This window comes from Anser cygnoides, chromosome Z (assembly GCF_040182565.1).
Source record: "Anser cygnoides isolate HZ-2024a breed goose chromosome Z, Taihu_goose_T2T_genome, whole genome shotgun sequence".
Taxonomy (NCBI): domain Eukaryota; kingdom Metazoa; phylum Chordata; class Aves; order Anseriformes; family Anatidae; genus Anser; species Anser cygnoides.
The window spans coordinates 9,699,200-9,720,509 of record NC_089912.1 but is presented as its reverse complement, the minus strand read 5'-3'; the positions used below and the strand labels follow the sequence as shown (position 1 = coordinate 9,720,509).

The 21,310-nt window shown below is 55.7% G+C and overlaps 1 protein-coding gene across 5 annotated transcripts; it reads right to left on the bottom strand.

Annotated features, from left to right (window-relative positions):
- Positions 1-1,903: 1,903 nt before the first annotated feature.
- On the bottom strand, positions 1,904-12,731 carry LOC136789057 (coiled-coil domain-containing protein 81-like). Of its 5 annotated transcripts, none has more exons than XM_066988440.1 (19): positions 11,599-12,730; positions 11,152-11,213; positions 10,853-11,006; positions 10,207-10,463; positions 9,826-9,911; positions 9,296-9,381; positions 8,952-9,057; positions 8,572-8,677; positions 7,596-7,774; positions 6,919-7,036; positions 6,627-6,764; positions 5,933-6,111; positions 5,257-5,374; positions 4,965-5,102; positions 4,267-4,430; positions 3,573-3,693; positions 3,282-3,419; positions 2,578-2,756; positions 1,904-2,227 (listed from the first exon to the last, which is right to left on the bottom strand). In XM_066988440.1, exons 1-19 carry the CDS (start codon positions 11,669-11,671, stop codon positions 2,119-2,121), a joined length of 2,511 nt encoding a protein of 836 aa, XP_066844541.1. In that variant the 5' UTR covers positions 11,672-12,730; the 3' UTR covers positions 1,904-2,118. The 5 variants fall into 5 exon arrangements, with proteins under 5 accessions (XP_066844541.1, XP_066844543.1, XP_066844542.1 ...); XM_066988439.1 differs by having other exon boundaries at positions 1,905-2,227; positions 6,627-6,767; positions 11,599-12,729; XM_066988442.1 differs by lacking the exon at positions 4,965-5,102 and having other exon boundaries at positions 6,627-6,767; positions 11,599-12,731.
- Positions 12,732-21,310: the final 8,579 nt, after the last annotated feature.

The following is a 21,310-nucleotide window of genomic DNA, read 5'->3' as shown; positions in this document are numbered from 1 at the left end:
ACCATAGGGACTCAACCTTATCATTCCCAGTCTCAGTCTCAAGTTCCACAACATCAAAACACTCTCTAATATAGAGAGCCACACCACCACCCCTTCTGTGCTGCCTGTCCCTTCTGAAGAGCCTACAGCCAGTCATTGCAGCTCTGCAGTCATGGGAGTGGTCCCACCACATTTCAGTGATGGCGACCAAGTCATAGCTGGCCTGCTGCACGATGGCTTCCAGGACCTCCTGTTTGTTGCCCATGCTGCGTGCATTAGTGTAGATGCACTTCAGTTGGACCATTGCCTGCTCCCCCAACCCGGACATTGTTCCCCCTGGCACACCTCTAACGAGCCTTATTTCATCCCTGTCCCCCTTCCTACCTAGTTTAAAGCCCCCTCAATGAGCCCTGCCAGCTCCTGCGCTAGTGTCTGTTTTCCCCTTAGAGACAGGTGGGACCCATCTGTAGTTAGCAGTTCGGGTGCCGAGTAAAGCACCCTGTGGTCAGAAAACCCAAAATGTCTGTGTTGGCACCAGCCTCTGAGCCACCTGTTTATCAGGTGAGCTTTCCGGGTCCTCTCTGTACCCCTCCCTGCCATTGTAGGGATGGAGGAAAGCACGACCTGTACTCCCGCTCCATCTACTAATCGTCCCAGTCCCCTAAAGTCCCGTTTGATAGCCTTCAGGCTTCTCTCTTCAATATCATCTCTGCCAGCCTGGACTATCAAAAGAGGACAGTAGTCAGAGGGGTGAACCAGGTTGGGAAGCTTTCTGGCAATGTCCCTGACCCAGGCCCCAGGGAGGCAGCAGACTTCCCTACGGGTAGGGTCAGGTCAACAAATAGGGCCCTCTGTTCCCCTGAGAAGGGAGTCGCCTACAACAATCACCCTTCTGTCTTTCTTAGGGGAGGCAGTCCTGAGGCGTGGAGTCGACTTCCTCGCCCTAGGCATCCTCCTGCGTAGACTGTTCACCTCATTCTCACCCACCGGTCTCTCAAGCTCCAGGGCCTCAAAACTTTTGTAAGGTCACCTGGGAAGGCAGGGACAAAAGGGAGGGGGGTTGCCTGCGATGTCGAGCAGGGACCTGTTTCCATTCCTCCTCATCTCCGAGGTCCCCTACCTCTGCTCGGCAGGGCAGGGGGTCTACCAATGTTTGGGGTGTCTCACGCCGGTGCCTTTCCTTCAGGCCTGGCAGGGAGTTGCTATCTCCCACTCACACTCCTAGTATTGTTCTTCAGAGACATGACCCATGCACCATGAGAAGAGCTTTGAGCGTGTTGCCTGTGCCATCCACCTCCAGCACGCAGTCAGTAAAGAAGTTCATGGTGAACACTTTTCTTTGCAAGGTAAGAATGCCAATACCCCTGAAGAAGCATTCCACATCCTTTTTGTCCAGCAGGGCACCAGCAAAGAGAAGCAGGGTCTTCTGGATGCACTGCTCTACTCTTTGTCATCGGAAGTGGATGTCTGAGGCAATCAGCTCAAAGTCCAGCAAAGCAAGTAGTGTCTCAGCTAGAAAACAACCTTTTGTTTTTTTTGCTCATTCAACGTGGAAAAGCAGACCACTTCTATTGAAGGTCTTAAGTGATGACAGGGAGTGTAGAGAAAGCACCAAAGGAATCCCCCAAGAGAATCCAAGAATCTTCCCAAAGCAGGAGAATGGGTCTGTGGGCCCACTAATTGCAAAATGGATGTCAAGGAAGGTGTACCACAGACAGAAACCTGCTTGTCATTCCCGGCCATTGCTGCAAAGCAGCAAGTCCCTGGCGGCAGATGGTCCTCGTCAGCACTGGGAGAAGCCCTCTGCCACAGGGCCCAAGGTCCCCCTGCACGAGCTGCCCTCCACCGGGAGAGGTGGGAGGGACCATGGGAGCAATACTGGGAGTTGCAGGGCTTTTCCTCTCCTCTTTTGTGTAAAAAAAGGCCATGCAGGGAGCAGTGTGGTCAGTCCAGCTGGCAGCAGGCACCAGCACTCTTTATTTGGCAGTTCATCCTTTGGAAGGCGCCCTTCACACCCCTTGCTAACAGCTCTCACACTGCAAAGGGGGCAGCGCCATGAGCAGAGGTGGGAGCTTCTGCTGGAGTGTCCCTGGTACTGGTGCTGGCGCCTGCCTCAGCTTTCGATGCTGGAGTTGATGGCTACGGCCTCTGCAGCTGGAAGCTGCAGGGCCGCTTGTGGTTTCCTGGCGTGGACGGCACGCCCTGGGCCTTCTCACGGTGGTCCAAGAGCCTTATCTTCTCCCCTTTCCTGCAGGATCCAAAAGAAAGGCCATCAGCTTGGCTGGGGAAGAAAGGACAGTAATGTCCCAAGGCCTCACTCAGGCTTCTAGCTGTGGGATGTGTTGCTACGTCCCATGCAGACGCCCACCATCAGACATGGCCCCCTTGGCCCTTTGCACCCACAGCCTTCCCCTCGGGACCTGTGTCATGCCTTGGTTGTGGGGTGCAGAGAGGCCCCCGGGCATGGCATCGCACCCAGCTCCTTCGCGTGTTACAAGGAAGCGGAGGACTCCGAGCGCTGGGAACCCCAGCACACTGCTCCAGGGCTCATGGCCTCCAGGGCTCTTCCCAGGCTCAGCGGGGCTGGCACACACTTACTCTGTCTGTGCTCTCCTGGGGAGCTGCGGCTCTTCCTGCCCCCTCTCTGCTGCCTTCCGGCTCGTAGGGCTTTGGCCTTTCACATTCTGATTCAGCCTCTCCTTCAGCTTCTCGTCGTACTCCTTTCTTAAGAGGAAGGACGGACGTCGGTCACACTCCAGCGAGTGGTGGAAGTTCTTCTGCAAAACGAGAGGAGAGTCTCCTAAAGAACTGCTGCAAGGAGCTGAGGCTGTCCCTCCCAGTGCACGCCTGTACTGAGCAGCAGGGGGCAATCCTCTCCAATGGGGTCTGCTACCAACAGCCAGCTCTTTCAAGGCTGCAGCCCTTGCTCCCTGAGCCCAGGGCAGGGCCCGCCTTTTCTGCCTGGGGGTGTGCTTCTGCCGAGTTAGGTGCCTCGTCCAAGCTCAATTTAGTCTTCAGGGCGCAGGTACTGAGGGCACTGATCCCTCACAGGGAGGTACAGTCCCTCGGCAGACCCATGCCCATGCCCAGCTCGCTGCTCGCTTGGCCCTTTGCTCCTTGCAACAGCTCCTCCCGCACAGCAACGCGCAGGGGAGCGGACAAATAGCAGGCCCCTGCCTGGCCAGGTGGTGACCACAGCGCTGCTGTGCCGGAGACCTGCGCTGCTCCCCTCCCTCCCAAGGAGTGGGGAAATGCCTGCTTGGGGCTTTTTTTTTCCTGGGGGCTCTGACTGCATGCCATACCTGTCTTCGCTCAAAGATCTGTTTCCGTATGCTGGAATCGTATTTATCCCATGATTCAGCTTTAATTCTTTTGAGCCTGTGGGCCATTAGTATTTGTTCCCGTCTTTCCTCTCTCAGAGCACGCATATAGTACGCTCCCTGCAGGTAAGGGAAACACAACCGTGTGTAGCGTTTGTCTCTGGGGCTGGGCACAGGCAGGAGCACAGGGACGGTGGGCAGCAACAGCTGCCGTTTCTGCCCTGCCCTGGAGTCCCCAGGGGGAAACGGGGCTGGCAAATGTCTATGGCGTACCGTGGTTGCAGTTTTCTGAGCAGAAAAACCCAGGCGCTCAGGGGGCCTAGGCTGTAGACGAGCTAGAGGTGTTGGCTTCTTCAATTCCTTCTCAGACCTCTCGTGAATTGGTGGCTCGAATCTAAAAAGACACAGCAGGCTTAGCTTAGGAGAGTACTCTTGGAGGCCGTTTCTAAGAGCTGGGCTCGCAGCTCACACCTTAGCTCCAGCAGCACAAGGTGCTTGTGCAGGAGGAAGACCACGTCTCCACCAGGACAACAGCTGTCCCTTTGATGTTTCCAGTGCTTTTTGGCATGAGCACATGCACTACGGCTGAGGGGAACATCTCACTGGCATAAAATCATCTCACTTCCCCCACTTGTGTGGGGAAGAAGGGACAGAAGTGTCCCAAGGCCTCACTCAGGCCCCTAGCTGTGGGATGTGTTGCAATGTCCCACACAGACGCCCACCATCAGACACGGCCCCCTTGGCCCTTTGCACCCACAGCCTTCCCCTCGGGACCTGTGTCATGCCTTGGCCTTGTGGTGCAGAGAGGCCCCTGGGGGGTGGCATCGCACCCAGCTCCTTGCCTTGTCACGAGGTAGGGGAGGACTCCGAGCCCAGGGAACCCTAGAACACTCTCACGGTCTCAGGGCCTCCAGGGCTGTTCCCAGGCTCAGCGGGGCTGGTGCACATTCACTCTCTCTGTGCTCACCTGGGGAGCTGTGGCTCTTCCTTCCACCCATCTGATGCTTTCTGATTTGCAGGGCTTTGGCCTTTGTCATTCTCTTTCATCCTCTCCTTCAGCTTCTTGTCGTACTCCTTTCTCAACAGGCAGGAAGGACGTCGGCCACATTCCAGCTGGTGGTAGACGGGGTTCTGCAAAACCAGAAGAGAGTCTCCTAAAGAACTGCTGCACAGAGCTGAGGCTACCCTTTCCAGGGCACTCCTGCAGTAAATGGCGCTGAGCAGCAGCGGGCTACCCTCTCCAATGGGGTCTCTTTCCAACAGCCAGCGCTTTCAAGGCTGCAGCCCTTGCTCCCTGAGCCCAGGGCAGGGCCTGCCTTTTCTGCATGTGAGTGCGCTTCTGCTGAGTTAGGTGCCTCACACAGGCTCACTTTAGTCTTGAGAGCGCAGGTACTGTGGGCACTGATCCCTCGCAGGGATGTATGGTCCCTCGGCAGACCCGTGCCCATGCCCAGCTCGCTGCTGGCTTTGCCCTTTGCTTCTTGCAACAGCTACTTCCGCACGGCAACGCGCAGGGGAGCGGGCAGACAGCAGGCACCTGCCTGGCCAGGTGGTGACCAGAACACTGCTGTGCCAGAGACCTGCACTGCTCACCTCCCTCCCAAGGAGTGGGGAAATGCCTGCTGGGGGCATTTCTTTCATGGGGGCTCTGAATGCATGACATACCTTTTCTCGCTCCCTGCTCCTACTCCGTAGGATTGCATCGTATTCCCCCCAGATTTCATCCTCAACCTGTTTGCGCTCGTGGGCCATCAGTATTCTGTGCCGTCTTTCTTCCATCTGAGCACGCACAGAGCGCGCCCTCTGCAGGCAAGGGAAACACAACCGAGTGCAGCGTTAGTCTCCTGGGGCTGGGCACAGGCAGGAGCACAGGGACGGTGGGCAGCAACAGCTGCTGCTTCTGCCCTGCTCTGGAGTCTCCAAGGGCAAACGGGGCTGGCAAATGGCTATAGCGTACCGTTGTTGGAGGGTCCTGAGGTTTATCCGGGCGCTCAGGGGGTGTAGGCTGTGGATGAGCTGGAGGTGTTGGCTTCTTCAGCTCCTTCTCAGACCTCTTGTGAATTGGTGGCTCGAATCTAAAAAGACACAGCAGGCTGAGCTTCTGGGATTACTCTTGGAGGCCGTTTCTAAGAGCTGGGCTCGCAGCTCACACCTTAGCTCCAGCAGCACAAGGTGCTTGTGCAGGAGGAAGACCACGTCTCCACCAGGACAACAGCTGTCCCTTTGATGTTTCCAGTGCCTTTTGGCATGAGCACATGCACTGCATCCAAGGGAAACATCTCATTGGCACAAAACCATCTCACTTCCCTCACTTGTGTGGGGAAGAAGGGACAGAAGTGTCCCAAGGCCTCACTCAGGCCCTTAGCTGTGGGATCTGTTGCTTCATCCCACACGGACGGACACCGTCAGACATGGCCCCCTTGGCCCTTTGCACCCACAGCCTTCCCCTGGGACCTGTGTCATGCCTCGGCCTGGGGGTGCAGAGAGGCCCCTGGGCATGGCATCACACCCAGCTCCATCTGGTGTCACGAGGAAGGGGAGGACTCCGAGCGCTGGGATCCCCAGAACACTGCTCCAGGGCTTATGGCCTCCAGGGGGATTCCCAGGCCGCAGTTGTACCTGTGCACACTTACTCTCTCTGTGCTCTCCTCAGGGGCTGTGGGTCTTCGTGCCATCCCTCTGGTGCCTTCTGGCTCACAGGGCTTAGGCCTTCCTCATTCTCTTTCATCCTCTCCTTTACCTTCTCATCGTACTCCATTCTGACACGGAAGGAAGGATGTTGGTCACACTCCAGCGGGTGGCGGAAGTTTTTCTGCAAAACCAGAAGAGAGTTTCCTAAAGAACTGCTGCAAGGAGCTGAGGCTGCCCCTCCCAGTGCACTCCTGCAGCAAATGGCACTGAGCAGCAGCCAGCTACCTTCTCCAGTGGGGTCTCCTATGAACAGCCAGCGCTTTCAAGGCTGCAGCCCTTGCTCCCGGAGTCCAGGGCAGGGACTGCCTTTTCTGCATGGATGTGTGCTTCTGCTGAGTTAGGTGCCTCGCACAGGCTCACTTTAGTCTTCAGAGCGCAGGTACTGCGGGCTCTGATCCCTTGCAGAAAGGTACTGTCTCCCGGCAGACCTGTGCCCATGCCCAGCTCACTGCTGGCTTGGCCCTTTGCTCCTTTCAGCGTGCAGGGGAGCGGGCAGACAGCAGGCCCCTTGAGTGGCCAGGTGGTGACTGTAACGCTGCCATGCCGGAGACCTGCACTGCTCCCCTCCCTCCCAAGGAGTGGGGAAATGCCTGCTGGGGGCATTTTTTTCCTGGGGGCTCTGAATGCATGCCATACCTGCCTGTGCTCCATCATCAGCCTCTGCAACGTTGAATCATATTGGTTCCACGTTGCAGCCTCAAGCTTTTTGAGCTTATGGTCCATCAGTATACGGTGCCGTCTTTCTTCTATTTTAGTACGTACAGAGCGTACTCCCTGCTGACAAGGGAAACACAACCATATGCAGGGTTAGTCTCCTGGGGCTGGGCACAGGCAGGAGCACAGAGACGGTGGGCAGCAACAGCTGCTGCTTCTGCCCTGCTCTGGAGTCTCCAAGGGCAAACAGTGCTGGCAAATAACTATGGCGTACCGGTCTTGAAGAGTCCTGAGCAAAAGCCCTGTGCTCAGGGGGCTTAGGCTGTGGATGAGCTGGAGGTTTTGGCTTCTTCAGCTCCTCGTCAGACCTCTCATGAAGTGGTGGCAATAATCTAGAAAGACACAGCAGGCTTAGCTTCTGGGAGTACACTTGGAGACCGTTTCTAAGAGCTGGGCTTGCAGCTCACACCTTAGCTCCAGCAGCACAAGGTGCTTGTGCAGGGGGAAGACCACGTCTCCACCAGGACAACAGTTGTCCCTTTGATGTTTCCAGTGCTTTTTGGCATGAGCACATGCACTACGGCTGAGGGGAACATCTCACTGGCACAAAACCATCTCACTTCCCCCACTTGTGTGGGGAAGAAGGGACAGAAGTGTCCCAAGGCCTCACTCAGGCCCCTAGCTGTGGGATGTGTTGCAACGTCCCACACAGATGCCCACCATCAGACGCGACCCCCTTGGCCCTTTGCACCCACAGCCTTCCCCTCTGGACCTGTGTCAAGTCCCGGCCTGGGGGTGCGGAGAGGCCCCTGGGGGTGGCATCGCACCCTGCTCCTTTCCATGTCACGAGGAAGGGGAGGACGACAAGCCCTGGGAACCCCAGAACACGGCTCAGGGTCTCAGGGCCTCCAGGGCTCTTCCCAGGCCTCGGTTGGACCTGTGCACACTTACTCTGTCTGTGCTGTCCTCGGGGGCTGTGGCTCTTCGTGCCATCCCTGTGGTGCCTTCTGGCTCGTATGTCTTTGGCCTTTATCATTCTGCTTCATCCTCTCTTTGAGCATCTGATCGTACTCCTTTCTCACGATGTGGGAAGGACGTCGCAAGCACTTGAGCAATTGGCAGAAGGGTCTCTGCAAAACCAGAAGAGAGTCTCCTAAAGAACTGCTGCAAGGAGCTGAGGCTGCCCCTCCCAGTGCACTCCTGCAGCAAATGGCGCTGAGCAGCAGTGGGCTACCCTCTCCAATGGGGTCTGCTACCAACAGCCAGTGCTTTCAAGGCTACAGCCCTTGCTCCCGGAGCCCAGGGCACGGCCTGCCGTTTCTGCCTGGGGGTATGCTTCTGCTGAGTTAGGTGCCTCGCACAGGCTCACTTTAGTCTTCAGAGCGCAGGTACTGCGGGCTCTGATCCCTTGCAGAGAGGTACAGTCTCCCGGCAGACCCGTGCCCATGCCCAGCTCACTGCTGGCTTGGCCCTTTGCTCCTTTCAGCGTGCAGGGGTGTGGGCAGACAGCAGGCCCCTTGAGTGGCCAGGTGGTGACTGTAACGCTGCCATGCCGGAGACCTGCACTGCTCCCCTCCCTCCCAAGGAGGAGGGCAAATGCCTGCTGGGGGCATTTTTTCGTGGAGGCTCTGAAAACATGCCATGCTCCATGCTCCTACTCCATATGCATACATAGTATTGGTCCCACATTTCAGCTTCAATCTTTTTGAGCCTGTGGCCCATCAGTATGCGTTCCTGTCTTTCTTCTATCTGAGTGCACACAGAGCACACTCCCTGCAGGCAAGGGAAACACAACCGCGTACAGCATTAGTCTCCTGGGGCTGGGTACATGCAGGAGCACAGGGATGGTGGGCAGCATCAGCTGCTGCTTCTGCCTTGCTCTGGAGACCCCAAAGTGGAACGGGGCTGGCAAATACCTATGGCGTACCATTGTCGGAGGGTCCAGAGGAAAAGCCGTGGATGGCCGTGGATGAGCTGGAGGTTTTGGCTTCTTCAGCTCTTCCCCAGACCTCTCTTGAATTGGTGGCAGGAATCTAAAAAGACACAGCAGGCTTAGCTTATGGGAGTACTCTTGGAGGCAGTTTCTAAAAGCTGGGCTCGCAGCTCACACCTTAGCTCCAGCAGCACAAGGTGCTTGTGCAGGAGGAAGACCATGTCTCCACCAGGACAACAGCTGTCCCTTTGATGTTTCCAGTGCTTTTTGGCATGAGCACATGCACTGCAGCCTATGGAAACTTCTTACTGGCACAAAAGGCTCTTGCCTTTATGTCCCCCAGCTCCACCACAACACTTCTCCAGCAGGCTCACCTGGCTTGGTCACCTTGCTTGTTTTTATCCTCCTTGGTTTTCTTCTCTGCCGTCTTGGCTAGAGAAACCCTCCTCTGAGCCAGCACCACCGGGTCCAGCACACTCACTGCAAGAGAACACCACGATGTCACCTCTGTGTCTGTGCAGGGCAGCGGCAGCAGCAGAGCTGCTCAGCCGTGCCCACCCACACTCATTGCCGACCCTAGGAGCCACCATTCCTGGGGCATTTTGTCCCACACAGCTGCCTTCTCTCCCATGCCCCACACATCAACATTGGCTCTCCTGCCCTGCGAGGACGAGAGGAGAACATGCAACCCCCTGCCAGAAGCCCACTGGGACATTACCTCTTCGGCCACCCTTGCCCCAAGGCTGCGGATCTCTTTTGGGCTTGATGGAAATCGGATTGCAGTGCGGGTCCTGAAGTATAAGCCTGGAAACAGATAGACACCACTTGTCAAAAGAGGCACTGTGTTCCCTTGGTGTCCCACACTAAGAAGCTGCTGGCAGGGTTCTTTGGGAGCTACTGCCGAGCCTTTGGAGGACACAATGGCCTGTGCGAGCTGAGGGGCCCCACAGCCTCCAGAAGCTTCTTCCCGCGCTTCCCTCGCCTTCCTGCCAGACCCAACACAAGTGCTCCTCGCTGTCCCCTCACACCCTCCCACCACTCTCAGGGACCCTCAACTGCAGACTGGCCGCTTCATCTGCACTGCCCAGAAGGACTGAGCAGGGGGTCAGCCTGGAAGCCCTCCCAGCAACGAGCTGGTCCTGCCTCACTTTGGCAGGAGAGAAGCACCATGAAGGGGCTGCACCCAAAGCACGAGCTGGGCACCAGCTCCCCTCGCCAGCCAGATGTTGCAGAAGAGATGGCACTCACGTTGGTAGTGTGATGAAACTATTTCCACTGATACGAGTATATTTATTTTTGCCGTCAGATGCAATCATATCCGTCATCTTGGAGTCCTGCAATGGGACAGACACACGTCAGCAGAAGCCGAGGATATGTGCTCCTTGCTCCCAAAGGTAGCAAACGTTCCCACTGCTCAGGGACATGGCTGCCTCTCCAAAATCCTCACCCCACTTTCTCCTTTGGTGTCATTAGCCCCTCACACAAACAGGCCCAGATGCTACCGAGAGTTTGTATAGCTCCTCGAGCCTGTCTCACCCAATGGCGAGGCAGGCAAGGAGAAAGCAGTTTGAGAGAGCTTTGACAGCATTGCCAGAGCTGCCAGCAGCCCCGGAGACACGAACCACTCACCGTGAGAAGAGCTTCATACATGTTGTCTGTGTCATCCACCTCCAGCAGGAACTCAGTGTAGAAGTTCATGGTGACCACTTTTCTTCGCACAGTAAGAATGCCGATACCCTTGAAGAAGAATTCCACATCCTTTTTGTCCAGGAGGGCACCAGCGAAGAGAAGCAGGGTCTCATGGATGCACTGTTCTACTATTTCTGGTCGGAAGTGGATGTCTGAGGCAATCTGCTCAAAGTCCAGCGGAGCAAATGGTGTCTCGACTAGAAAACAACCATGAAGCAACAACGTCAGTCCCCACGCATTTCAGCAAACTCACACACTAAGTGTGGGCAGCGCCCAGCCCTCGTGCAATGCTGTGCCACGGGGAAGGCCCTTGCCAGCTTTGGCCACATCTCCAGAGCAGAGCAGATGGGGAACAGAAGGCCAAGGGAAGCTTTGCCACCTGCTACGAGCATCCAGCTAGAGGGTGGGACGAGCCGCAAAGAGGGGGCTGACTCCCAGGGGAGGGGCAGGTTCTGGGATGCTGTATGTGCACCCACACTCGGCCTGTCCATGTTGCAAGACACTTTGCTCTGCCATGGCACAGGGACGACTGCATGGAGCAAAAGGCAAGGGCTGCACAGGGAAAGCAAAGCAAAAAGCTTCTTACTAGAAATTTCGTTCTCGGCACACTTGAGCTTGTAAAATGTCATCATAAACCTGCAGGGCTTGAACACGGGTTTCTGAACAACCATAGCCTTGCCATCGGCACTAGTGGTGTCTGCTGGCACAACGGCAAAGGTTCCGATTCCAATATTCACCACCTGAAAACGCAAGCAAGAAGAGGGATCAATGGCAGTGCTGGACAGAGCTGCAAGGGTGCTGCGTGACTTGCGGGCCCTGAAGATGGTGCTGCGTGGCCCAGGTCCAAAGGGGCAAGATGGGCCAGGGGCAGGATGTAAGGCTCACCTGCTTCCGCAACAGCTGCCTTCTGATGTATTTGGATGTACTATCCCACACTTGGCAGATTTCTGGAAAGCAAAAGACAGATCCCAAGATGCGGTGAGTTGGCAATGCCCATGAAGTCTGAACCCCCATAGCCACAGAGGTGACAGTGGTGTGTGATCAAGCTCTGCCTTGCCCTCAGCCAGCACTCGCACTGCTGGGGCAAGCTGCTGCACAGCTCCTGGACCTTGCCCAGCTTGCAAGCCCGCACTGTGCCCAGGACAGGCCTGGGGAGGAAGGGGAGGCATCAGATGCACCTTGGGAAGCACATTTGATGCACTCAGGGCTCTCCTTGCATACGCCAGGACCCTTCAGAAGACCTTCCCCCGGCAGTGGCAGCCCCAAGCTTTCCACAGCTCATGTCCATCTTTGCGACAACAGTGCTCCCACAAGGGCCCCCCAGGGCCTTACCTTTGCTGGTGAGCTCCTTAATTAATGAAAGTTCCTCAGGCTTCAAGGGGCTGAAGAGCAGGTAGTGCTTCATCTTTGCCCCTGCCTTACAGCAGCTGGGAAAGAGGTGCTCTTCCTGCTACAAAACTCCCTTGGCTCCTCCTCCTTCTCCTCCTCAACACTTCCCAACCAGCGTTCTCTCCCACAGGCTCCCCTCGCCTTCTGCTACTGGCAGAGCAGCTCCTGTGGAGCAGAGCAGCGCTGGCGAGAGCAACTCCAACACCTCCCAGGCCTTGCTGGGAAGTGTGGCCGGGCACGGCGGGGACGGGGTTTTATAGCTGAGCCCCATGATGTCACCCACCGTGTCACAAAGGGGCCGACACCTCATAGGCCACGCACATCTCGCCTCAGCATGGGCGGGGGACCAGAGTGAGGCCCCTGAGGCGGCGGTGCTGACGCCTCTGCCTCCGTCTCTCACCTCAGCCGCCCTCCGCTTGGCAGAGAGAAACTTTGGGAAGCAGGCAAGGGAAGTGCAGCAAGGCCGAAGGAGCTTCGTGCACTCAGAGCACGGCTGCAGAGCGCAAGGTAACTCTGTCAGAGGCCACAAGGAGAAGCCACCACTTTGCTTCGCGAGACAACACCGAGCCCCTCGTATATCCCAGTCGCACTGTGATGAACTTCATTCAGCACACGACGATCTACAAAGGAAGACCTCAACAGCACGTGGCACGGGAGCTGCTGCAAGGCCTTCCAACGGGAAGCACCTGGAACATGCATCCTCCCCCACACGCTCACAGTCCTAGAAGGCTTCACTAGGCAGGGCTCTCAACTTCCCAGCGCTCTGCTCAGCAAGCCCTACATCCCTCTACCCCATGAGCACAGCTGCAGAAGCAGTGAGTATGCTAAAGCCAGCCTCCTCAAGAAAGTCTTGTAGGCAGAAGGAAAGAGGAGACGGGTACCCCAGCAAAGAGCAAAGGTTCCATCAGCTCAATCCCCAACACAGGACCAGCAAGGACAATCGGAAGGGCTGGAGCTCCCTCCAAAAAAAGTAACAATGAGCCGTCATTGAAAAGAGCATGGTGCAGTGGATGGCAGGTACCAGCAGACGAGGCATGGTCACTAGCTCTGAGTGTGGCTTTTTTTTTTTTTTTGTCTTTTTTTTCCCTTCCTTCTTACTATTTTTTTTAAATTTTATTTATTTATTTATTTATTTTTTCCTGAGAGAAACACTTGCCTGTCTCTGCCTGTGTGCAGGTTTCTTACTTGGGAGACAGCGACCAAAGGTGGCAAGATTTGTTCATCTTCTTAATCTGCTGATCCTATCAGCAAAGGTTAGAGGGAAAATGGTGTGGGAGGAGAGTCGGGACCTCACTATGACTGTTCCGAGGGAAGATGTAGGGTATATAATAAATAACACACCTGTGCTGTTTTACTTTCTCTTCCCGTTGAAGTCTTATCTTTGTCTCAAGGGATGAACAACCTTTTCCTTCTTTTTTCTTCCCGTATGCTGTGTTTATTCTAGTTTGCCTTGTCCTTCACAACACCGGTCCCATCTTCTCTGAATTTCCCCCGACGTTGCACTTGTGTTTAGACTGTTAGTTGTAAGGAGGACACATTTGGGACTGCACTTCCTTCTGTGAGGCTGGGTTAAGCTCTGAATTACACACTTGCTGAATATTAATAGCAGTGTGGTAGCAGCAGAGCATTTGTGCAGCTCAGTACTCAAATCTCCTTCTGCAGGCTTGCACTTCAGCCATTAGTCCCCCTGTCTATATCCAATGCCCTCTTCTTGTCTTCCAAGCCAGTCCTTTCACCACATAATTTTAAGAGGCTTATCAAGCGTGACTTCCTCCTGGTGAATCCGAGGAATCTGGGGGTGCACAGGGAGCTGGGAGGGGACACAGCCAGGACAGCTGACCCCAACTGGCCAAAGGGATGTCCCATAGCATGTGGTGCCATGTGGGACAATAACACTGGGGGGGTTGGCGGGAGAGGCCACTGTTGCTGAGCAACAAGGTGGGCATCAGTTGGCTTGTGGTGACCAGTTGCATTGTGCATCACCTGCTTTGTTTATTCTTGTTACTGCTTTTTTTTTTCTTTTCCTTTCTTTATTCCTTTTTAAACTGTCCTGATCTCAACCCTTTTTCATCACATTTTCTCCTCACTTTCCTTTGAGTAGGGGGAGGGCGAGAGACCGGTGTGGTAAAGTTTAGCTAGCCATCACTGTGAAAGCACCTCACGGCTAACGGTGTTTTCTTTAGCTAATCAGAATTTTCCCTGCTACTGCTTGTTTTTGCTGCCTCCCATCTCTTTGCTAAACATTTCTAGAAAGACTCTGTCTCCATCTTGTTCATGACTATCGACAAGGAGCTGAATATACCTATAAGATTCCCCCTTACATTTCTCTTTTTCTAAACTAAACAAACCCAGATTTTTCATTCTGTCATACGTGACACCCCTGTAACCATCCTCGGAGACCTTAATTTTGCTCATCCCAAATTCTCAATATCTGGGTGATTCCAAACCTGGAGCAGGCATAGTCCTAAAACTGTTGAATAGGGGGGAATCAGTTTTTCCTACTGCCTATATACAATTTCCATAGATGTGTATGCACACACTACATACATACAAATGTATATAGTATGTATGTGTATATATATATAGGTATATAGGTATAGTTTGTCTGCAACGGAGTCAAAGTACAGAATTTGTAGCTAAGAAAAAGCGCGTCAAGAACTGGGGCTGATTTTAGAAGGGTGTATGTGTGCCTTAATGAACAGGAGTAGTATCCGATCATGTTTACTAAAAGAAGTAGGCAGAGGCAGTGAGATTTATTCCGATGGGATTGATAGCAAGTACAGGTATTTTAAAGACCTCTAGTTTAGGCAAGCAAAAGGAATCATAGAATGGCTTGGGTGGAAGGGCCCTCAAAGGTCACCTAGTTCCAGCCCCCTGCCACAGGCAGCGACGCCCCCCACCAGATCAGGTTGCTCAGGGCCTCATCTCAGTAGTTGAGGTCAGTTGCGTCGCAGCAGAGCAGCCGCAGCCGCAGCCGCAGCCGCAGGCCCAGCCGCAGGCCCAGCGCCCGACCAGGAGTTACAGGGGGATCTCGGGCCCCTGCTTCGCCAGGGGTGGCCCGGGTGGCCCGGGCGGCCCGCCACAGCAGCGCAACCAGGCCGCAGCCGCCAGCTCTCAGGAGAGAGGCTGAGGGGAGCGGGCGTCGCCAGGGCAGCGGTGACCGCGGTGACTGCGCGCACGGCCTCTGCCTCGAAACGGCCTCCGGGAGGGCGGGGACGCGTCGCTGCCCACTGCGAGCAGGGAGGGGCCAGCAGCGCGTGAGTACCGCCCACACCGACGGTCACTGGCTGAGAGGAGCGGCCCCGAGGCAGGCACATCCCGCAGCTCAGCGCAGCCGAGGGGGGGATCGCGACGCGCAGGGGGGTTCCTGCATCGAGGCATCCCCAGGGAGCGGAGGGAGTCGCCAGCACCCGCAGCCCTCAGAAGAGCAGCCGACGAGGCTCACACAAACCCAGCAGCGGTGGTGGCTAGTATAACTCTTCCAGGTTGGACCAACCAACCGTCTATATTAGAACCGGTGCCACCGAAAAAGCACGAAGGCTGTTAGCAATTGGAGATTGCTGTCTGAGAGGCACTGAAGCACCCATTTGCTGTCCAGACAATCTTGCCAGAGAAGTTTGCTGTCTGCCATGGGCCTGCATTTGTGATACCATGAAGAGGCTACCAGGCCTGTTGAAGCAAGAGGACTGGCAGCCATTCCTCCTGTTTTGTGTGTGCTCAAATGAGGCTGCAATGAGGAGACTCCAGAACATCAAAAGGGACTTTCTGTGCCCTGGAAAGGTGTTGAAGGGATCAGGAGCAGAGGAAGTGTTCTTCGACACATGAACCATTCACCGTGAGAAGAGCTTCAAGCATGTTGCCTGTGCCATCCACCTCCAGCACGCAGTCAGTAAAGAAGTTCACGGTGACCACTTTTCTTTGCACAGTAAGAATGCCGATACCCTTGAAGAAGAATTCCACATCCTTTTTCTCCAGCAGGGCACCAGCGAAGAGAAGCATATTCTCGTGGATGCACTGCTCTACTCTTTGTCATCAGAAGTGGATGTCTGAGGCAATCTGCTCAAAGTCCAGTGGAGCAAGTAGTGTCTCAGCTAGAAAACAACCTTTTCTTTTTTTTGGACATTCAACCTGGAAAAGCAGCCTACTTCTATTGAAGGTCTTAAGTGATGACAGGGAGTGTGGAGAAAACCCCAAAGGAATCCCGCAAGAGAATCCAAGAATCTCCCCAAAGCAGGAGAATGGGTCTGTGGGCCCACAAATTATAGCAGAATCCTGCTTGTCATTCCCGGCCATTGCTGCAAAGCAGCAAGTCCCTGGTGGCAGACGGTCCTCATCAGCACTGGGAGAAGCCCTGTGCCGCAGGGCCCAAAGTCCCCCTGTGCGAGCTGCCCTCCACCGGGAGAGGTGGCTCGCAAACATGGGAGCAGTACTGGGAGTTGCAGGGCTTCTCCTCTCCTCTTTTGTGTAAAAAAAGGCCATGCACGGAGCAGCGTGGTCAGTCCAGCTGGCAGCAGGCACCAGCACTCTTTATTTGGCAGGTCACCCTTTGGAAGGCACTCTTCACACCCTTGCTGACAGCTCTCACACTGCAAAGGGGGGTTCCTGCATCAAGGCCTGTCCAGAACTGTGGCTACACAGGTCTCTGGCTGCAGGGAGTGCGAGAGCCTGCTGCTGCCGTGGGAGAGCGGCAGGTATTCCATCTGCGTGAGGTGCGAACCGGTTGAAGATCTGCTCGGCACATTGGCAGAGCTGAAGGAGGAGGTTGAGAGACTGAAGGCTATCAGGGACTGTGAGCTGGAGATCGACTGGTGGAGTAGCTCCGTGGTGTGCCAGAGGGAGAGGCACCAGGGAGATACTCCACAGTTGGTGGTGGACCCCCTTCCCGGTCCCTGTTGGGCAGAGGAGGGGGACCTGAGGGATAGGGACGGTTGGGAGAGGGTCCCTGCTCCGCATCGTGGGCAGACACCCCCTCTGCCTACCTCGCGTCCCCAGGTCCCCCTAAAGAATAAGTTTGCAGCACTGTACATTAAAGGGGTGGTAAGTGGGGATGCGCAGGAAGGTTCCCCCAAGAGGTTACCAAGGACAAGGCAGTGGACTCCATGCATTCAGACTGCCTCTGCCAGGAAAGCAAGAAGGGTGGTTGTGGTGGGTGACTCCCTTCTCAGAGGAACAGAGGGCCCTATTTGCAGACCATACCTGAGCCGTAAGGAAGAGTGCTGCCTACTTGGGGCCCAGGTCAGGGACATAACTAGAAAACGCCCAGAGCTGGGTCACCCCACTGATTACTACCCATTACTCATAGTTCAGGCGGGCAGTGGTGAAATCGCTTAGAGAAGCCTGAGAACCATGAAAGGAGATTTCAGGGGTTTAGAGCGAATAGTTCAAGGAGCGGGAGCGCAAGTGGGGATTTCTTCTATACCTTCTGGAGAGGTGAAGGACATGGAGCGGGCTAGGAAAACACAGGTAATGAATAATTGGCTGAGAGGCTGGCATTGAGACAGGAACTTTGGGTTCTTTGACCATGGGGCAGTTTACTTGACCCCTGGTCTGTTGTCAGTGGATGGAACTCACCTGTCTCAAAGGGGGAAATGAATCTTAGCGCAGGAGCTAGCAGGACTCATTGAGAGCTTTAAACTAGCTATGATGGGGGAAGGGGATAAAACAGGGCTCACCAGAGGAGGGCCTAGAAGAACAGTGCTGAAGCTGGGAGTGAGGCAGATGTCTCAGAAGTGCATCTACACCAATGCACGCAGCATGGGTAACAAACAGGAGGAGCTGGAAGTGATTGTGTGGCAGGCTAACTATGACCTAGCTGCTATAACCGAAACATGGTGGGATCACTCCCAAGACTGGAGTACTGTGATGGACGGCTACAAGCTCTTCAGAAGGGATAGACAAGGAAGGAAGGGTGGTGGTGTGGCTCTTAATATTAAAGAGTGTCTTGGTGTTGAAGAGCTTGGGGTTGGGAATGATAAAGTTGAGTGTCTATGGATAAGGATCGGGGGAAGGCCTGCAGGAGTGAAATTTTGGTGGGGGTCTGTTATAGACCGCCTAATCAGGATGAAGAGATGGATGAGACATTCTATGAGCAGTTTGCAGAAGTTGCAGTATCACCAGCAATCGTTCTTATGGGAGACTTCAATCCAAGAATCTCCCCAAAGCAGGAGAATGGGCCTGTGGGCCCACAAATTGTAAAACGGATGTCAAGGAAGGTGTACCACAGACAGAAACCTGCTTGTCATTGCCGGCCATTGCTGCAAAGCAGCAAGCCCCTGGCGGCAGATGGTCCTCGTCAGCACTGGGAGAAGCCCTCTGCCACAGGGCCCAAGGTCCCCCTGCACGAGCTGCCCTCCACCGGGAGAGGTGGGAGGGACCATGGGAGCTGTACAGGGAGTTGCAGGGCTTCTCCTCTCCTCTTTTGTGCAAAAAAAAGGCCATGCAGGGAGCAGTGTGGTTAGTCCAGATGGCAGCAGGCACCAGCACTCTTTATTGGTCAGGTCACCCTTTGGAAGGCGCTCTTCACACCCCTTGCTGACAGCTCTCACACTGCAAAGGGGGCAGCACCATGAGCAGAGGTGGGAGCTTCTGCTGGAGTGTCCCTGGTACTGGTGCTGGCGCCTGCTTTAGCTTTTGGTGTTGGAGTTGATGGCTACGGCCTCTGCAGCTGGAAGCTGCAGGGCCGCTTGTGGTTTCCTGGCGTGGACGGCACACCCTGGGCCTTCCCACGGTGGTCCAAGAGCCTTGTCTTCTCCCCTTTCCTGCAGGATCCAAAAGAAAGGCCATCAACTTGGGTGGGGAAGAAAGGACAGTAATGTCCCAAGGCCTCACTCAGGCCCCTAGCTGTGGGATGTGTTGCTACGTCCCATGCAGATGCCCACCATCAGACACGGCCCCCTTGGCCCTTTGCACCCACAGCCTTCCCCTCGGGACCTGTGTCATGCCTTGGTTGTGGGGTGCAGAGAGGCCCCCGGGCACGGCATCGCACCCAGCCCCTTCCCGTGTTACAAGGAAGCGGAGGACTCCGAGCGCTGGGAACCCCAGCACACTGCTCCAGGGCTCATGGCCTCCAGGGCTCTTCCCAGGCTCAGCGGGGCTGGCACACACTTACTCTGTCTGTGCTCTCCTGGGGAGCTGCGGCTCTTCCTGCCCCCTCTCTGCTGCCTTCCGGCTCGTAGGGCTTTGGCCTTTCACATTGGGATTCAGCCTCTCCTTCAGCTTCTCATCGTACTCCTTTCTTAAGAGGAAGGATGGACGTCGGTCACAGTCCATAGTGTGGTGGAAGTTCTTCTGCAAAACGAGAAGAGAGTCTCCTAAAGAACTGCTGCAAGGAGCTGAGGCTGTCCCTCCCAGTGCATGCCTATACTGAGCAGCAGGGGGCAATCCTCTCCAATGGGGTCTGCTACCAACAGCCAGCTCTTTCAAGGCTGCAGCCCTTGCTCCCTGAGCCCAGGGCAGGGCCCCCCTTTTCTGTCTGGGGGGGGTGCTTCTGCCGCGTTAGGTGCCTCGTACAAGCTCACTTTAGTCTTCAGGGCGCAGGTACTGAGGGCACTGATCCCTCACAGGGAGGTACAGTCCCTCGGCAGACCCGTGCCCATGCCCAGCTCGCTGCTGGCTTGGCCCTTTGCTCCTTGCAACAGCTCCTCCCGCACAGCAACGCGCAGGGGAGCGGACAAATAGCAGGCCCCTGCCTGGCCAGGTGGTGACCACAGCGCTGCTGTGCCGGAGACCTGCGCTGCTCCCCTCCCTCCCAAGGAGTGGGGAAATGCCTGCTTGGGGCTTTTTTTTTCCTGGGGGCTCTGACTGCATGCCATACCTGTCTTCGCTCAAAGATCAGCTTCCGCATGCTGGAATCGTATTTATCCCATGATTCAGCCTGAATCCTTTTGAGCCTGTGGGCCATTAGTATTTGTTCCCGTCTTTCCTCTCTCAGAGCACGCATATAGTACGCTCCCTGCAGGTAAGGGAAACACAACCGTGTGTAGCGTTTGTCTCCGGGGACAGGGCAAAGGCAGGAGCACAGGGACGGTGGGCAGCAACAGCTGCTGCTTCTGCCCTGCTCTGGAGTCTCCAAGGGCAAACGGGGCTGGCAAATGCCGATGGCGTACTCAGTGTCCTGAGCAAAAGCCCCGCACTCAGGGGGCTTAGGCTGTGGATGAGCGGGAGGTTTTGGCTTCTTCACCTCCTCCTCAGACCTCTCATGAAGTGGTGGCAGTAATCTAGAAAGACACAGCAGGCTTAGCTTCTGGGAGTACACTTGGAGACAGTTTCTAAGAGCTGGGCTCGCAGCTCACACCTTAGCTCCAGCAGCACAAGGTGCTTGTGCAGGAGGAAGACCACGTCTCCACCAGGACAACAGCTGTCCCTTTGATGTTTCCAGTGCCTTTTGGCATGAGCACATGCACTGCATCCAAGGGAAACATCTCACTGGCATAAAACCATCTCACTTCCCCCACTTGTGTGGGGTAGAAGGGACAGAAGTGTCCCAAGGCCTCACTCAGGCCCCTAGCTGTGGGATGTGTTGCTATGTCCCACACAGATGCCCACCATCAGACACGGCCCCTTGGCCCTTTGCACCCACAGCCTTCCCCTCGGGACCTGTGTCATGCCTCAGCCTGGGGGTGTGGAGAGGCCCCTGGGGGTGGCATCGCACCCTGCTCCTTCCCTTGTCACGAGGAAGGGGAGGACGACAAGCCCTGGGAACCCCAGAACACGGCTCAGGGTCTCAGGGCCTCCAGGGCTCTTCCCAGGCCTCGGTTGGGCCTGTGCACACTTACTCTGTCTGTGCTCTCCTCGGGGGCTGTGGCTCTTCCTGCCATCCTTCTGGTGCCTTCTGGCTCACAGGGCTTAGGCCTTCCTAATTCTCTTTCATCCTCTCCTTTACCTTCTCATCGTACTCCATTCTGACAAAGAAGGAAGGACGTCGGTCACGCTCCAGCAGGTGGCGGAATATTTCCTGCAAAACCAGAAGAGAGTCTCCTAAAGAACTGCTGCAGGGAGCTGAGGCTGCCCCTCCCAGTGCACTCCTGCAGTAAATGGCGCTGAGCGGCAGCCAGCTACCTTCTCCAGTGGGGTCTCCTATGAACAGCCAGCGCTTACAAGGCTGCAGCCCTTGCTCCCGGAGCCCAGGGCAGGGCCTGCCTTTTCTGCCTGGGGGTGTACTTCTGCTGAGTTAGGTGTCTCGTACAAGCTCACTTTAGTCTTTAGGGCGAAGGTACTGCGGGCTGTGATCCTTCGCAGAGAGATACGGTCCCTCGGCAGACCCGTGCCCATGCCCAGCTCGCTGCTGGCTTGGCCCTTTGCTCCTTGCAACAGCTCCTCCCGCACGGCAACACGCAGGGGAGCGGGCAGACAGCAGGCACCTGCTTGGCCAGGTGGTGACCACAACGCTGCTGTGCTGGAGACCTGCACTGCTCCCCTCCCTCCCAAGGAGTGGGGAAATGCCTGCTGGGGGCATTTTTTTCCTGGGGGCTCTGAACGCATGCCATACCTGCCTGTGCTCCATCATCAGCCTCCGCAACGTTGAATCATTTTGGTTCCACGTTGCAGCCTCAAGCTTTTTGAGCTTATGGTCCATCAGTATACGGTGCCGTCTTTCTTCTATTTTAGTACGTACAGAGGGTACTCCCTGCTGGCAAGGGAAACACAACCACATGCA

What these genes read in the sequence shown, in the direction of transcription:
- LOC136789057 (XM_066988439.1), bottom strand. Translation starts at nt 11,671, where the DNA reads ATGAAGCACTACCTGCTCTTCAGCCCCTTGAAGCCTGAGGAACTTTCA. An exon ending in TGATGATGGAGCACAGGCAG is followed by an intron (nt 6,112 to 6,626) that starts GTATGGCATGCA and finishes CTGGTTTTGCAG; the next exon opens with AAAAACTTCCGCCACCCGCT. An exon ending in CTGAGGAGAGCACAGAGAGA is followed by an intron (nt 5,375 to 5,932) that starts GTAAGTGTGCAC and finishes GTGTCTTTTTAG; the next exon opens with ATTCGAGCCACCAATTCACA.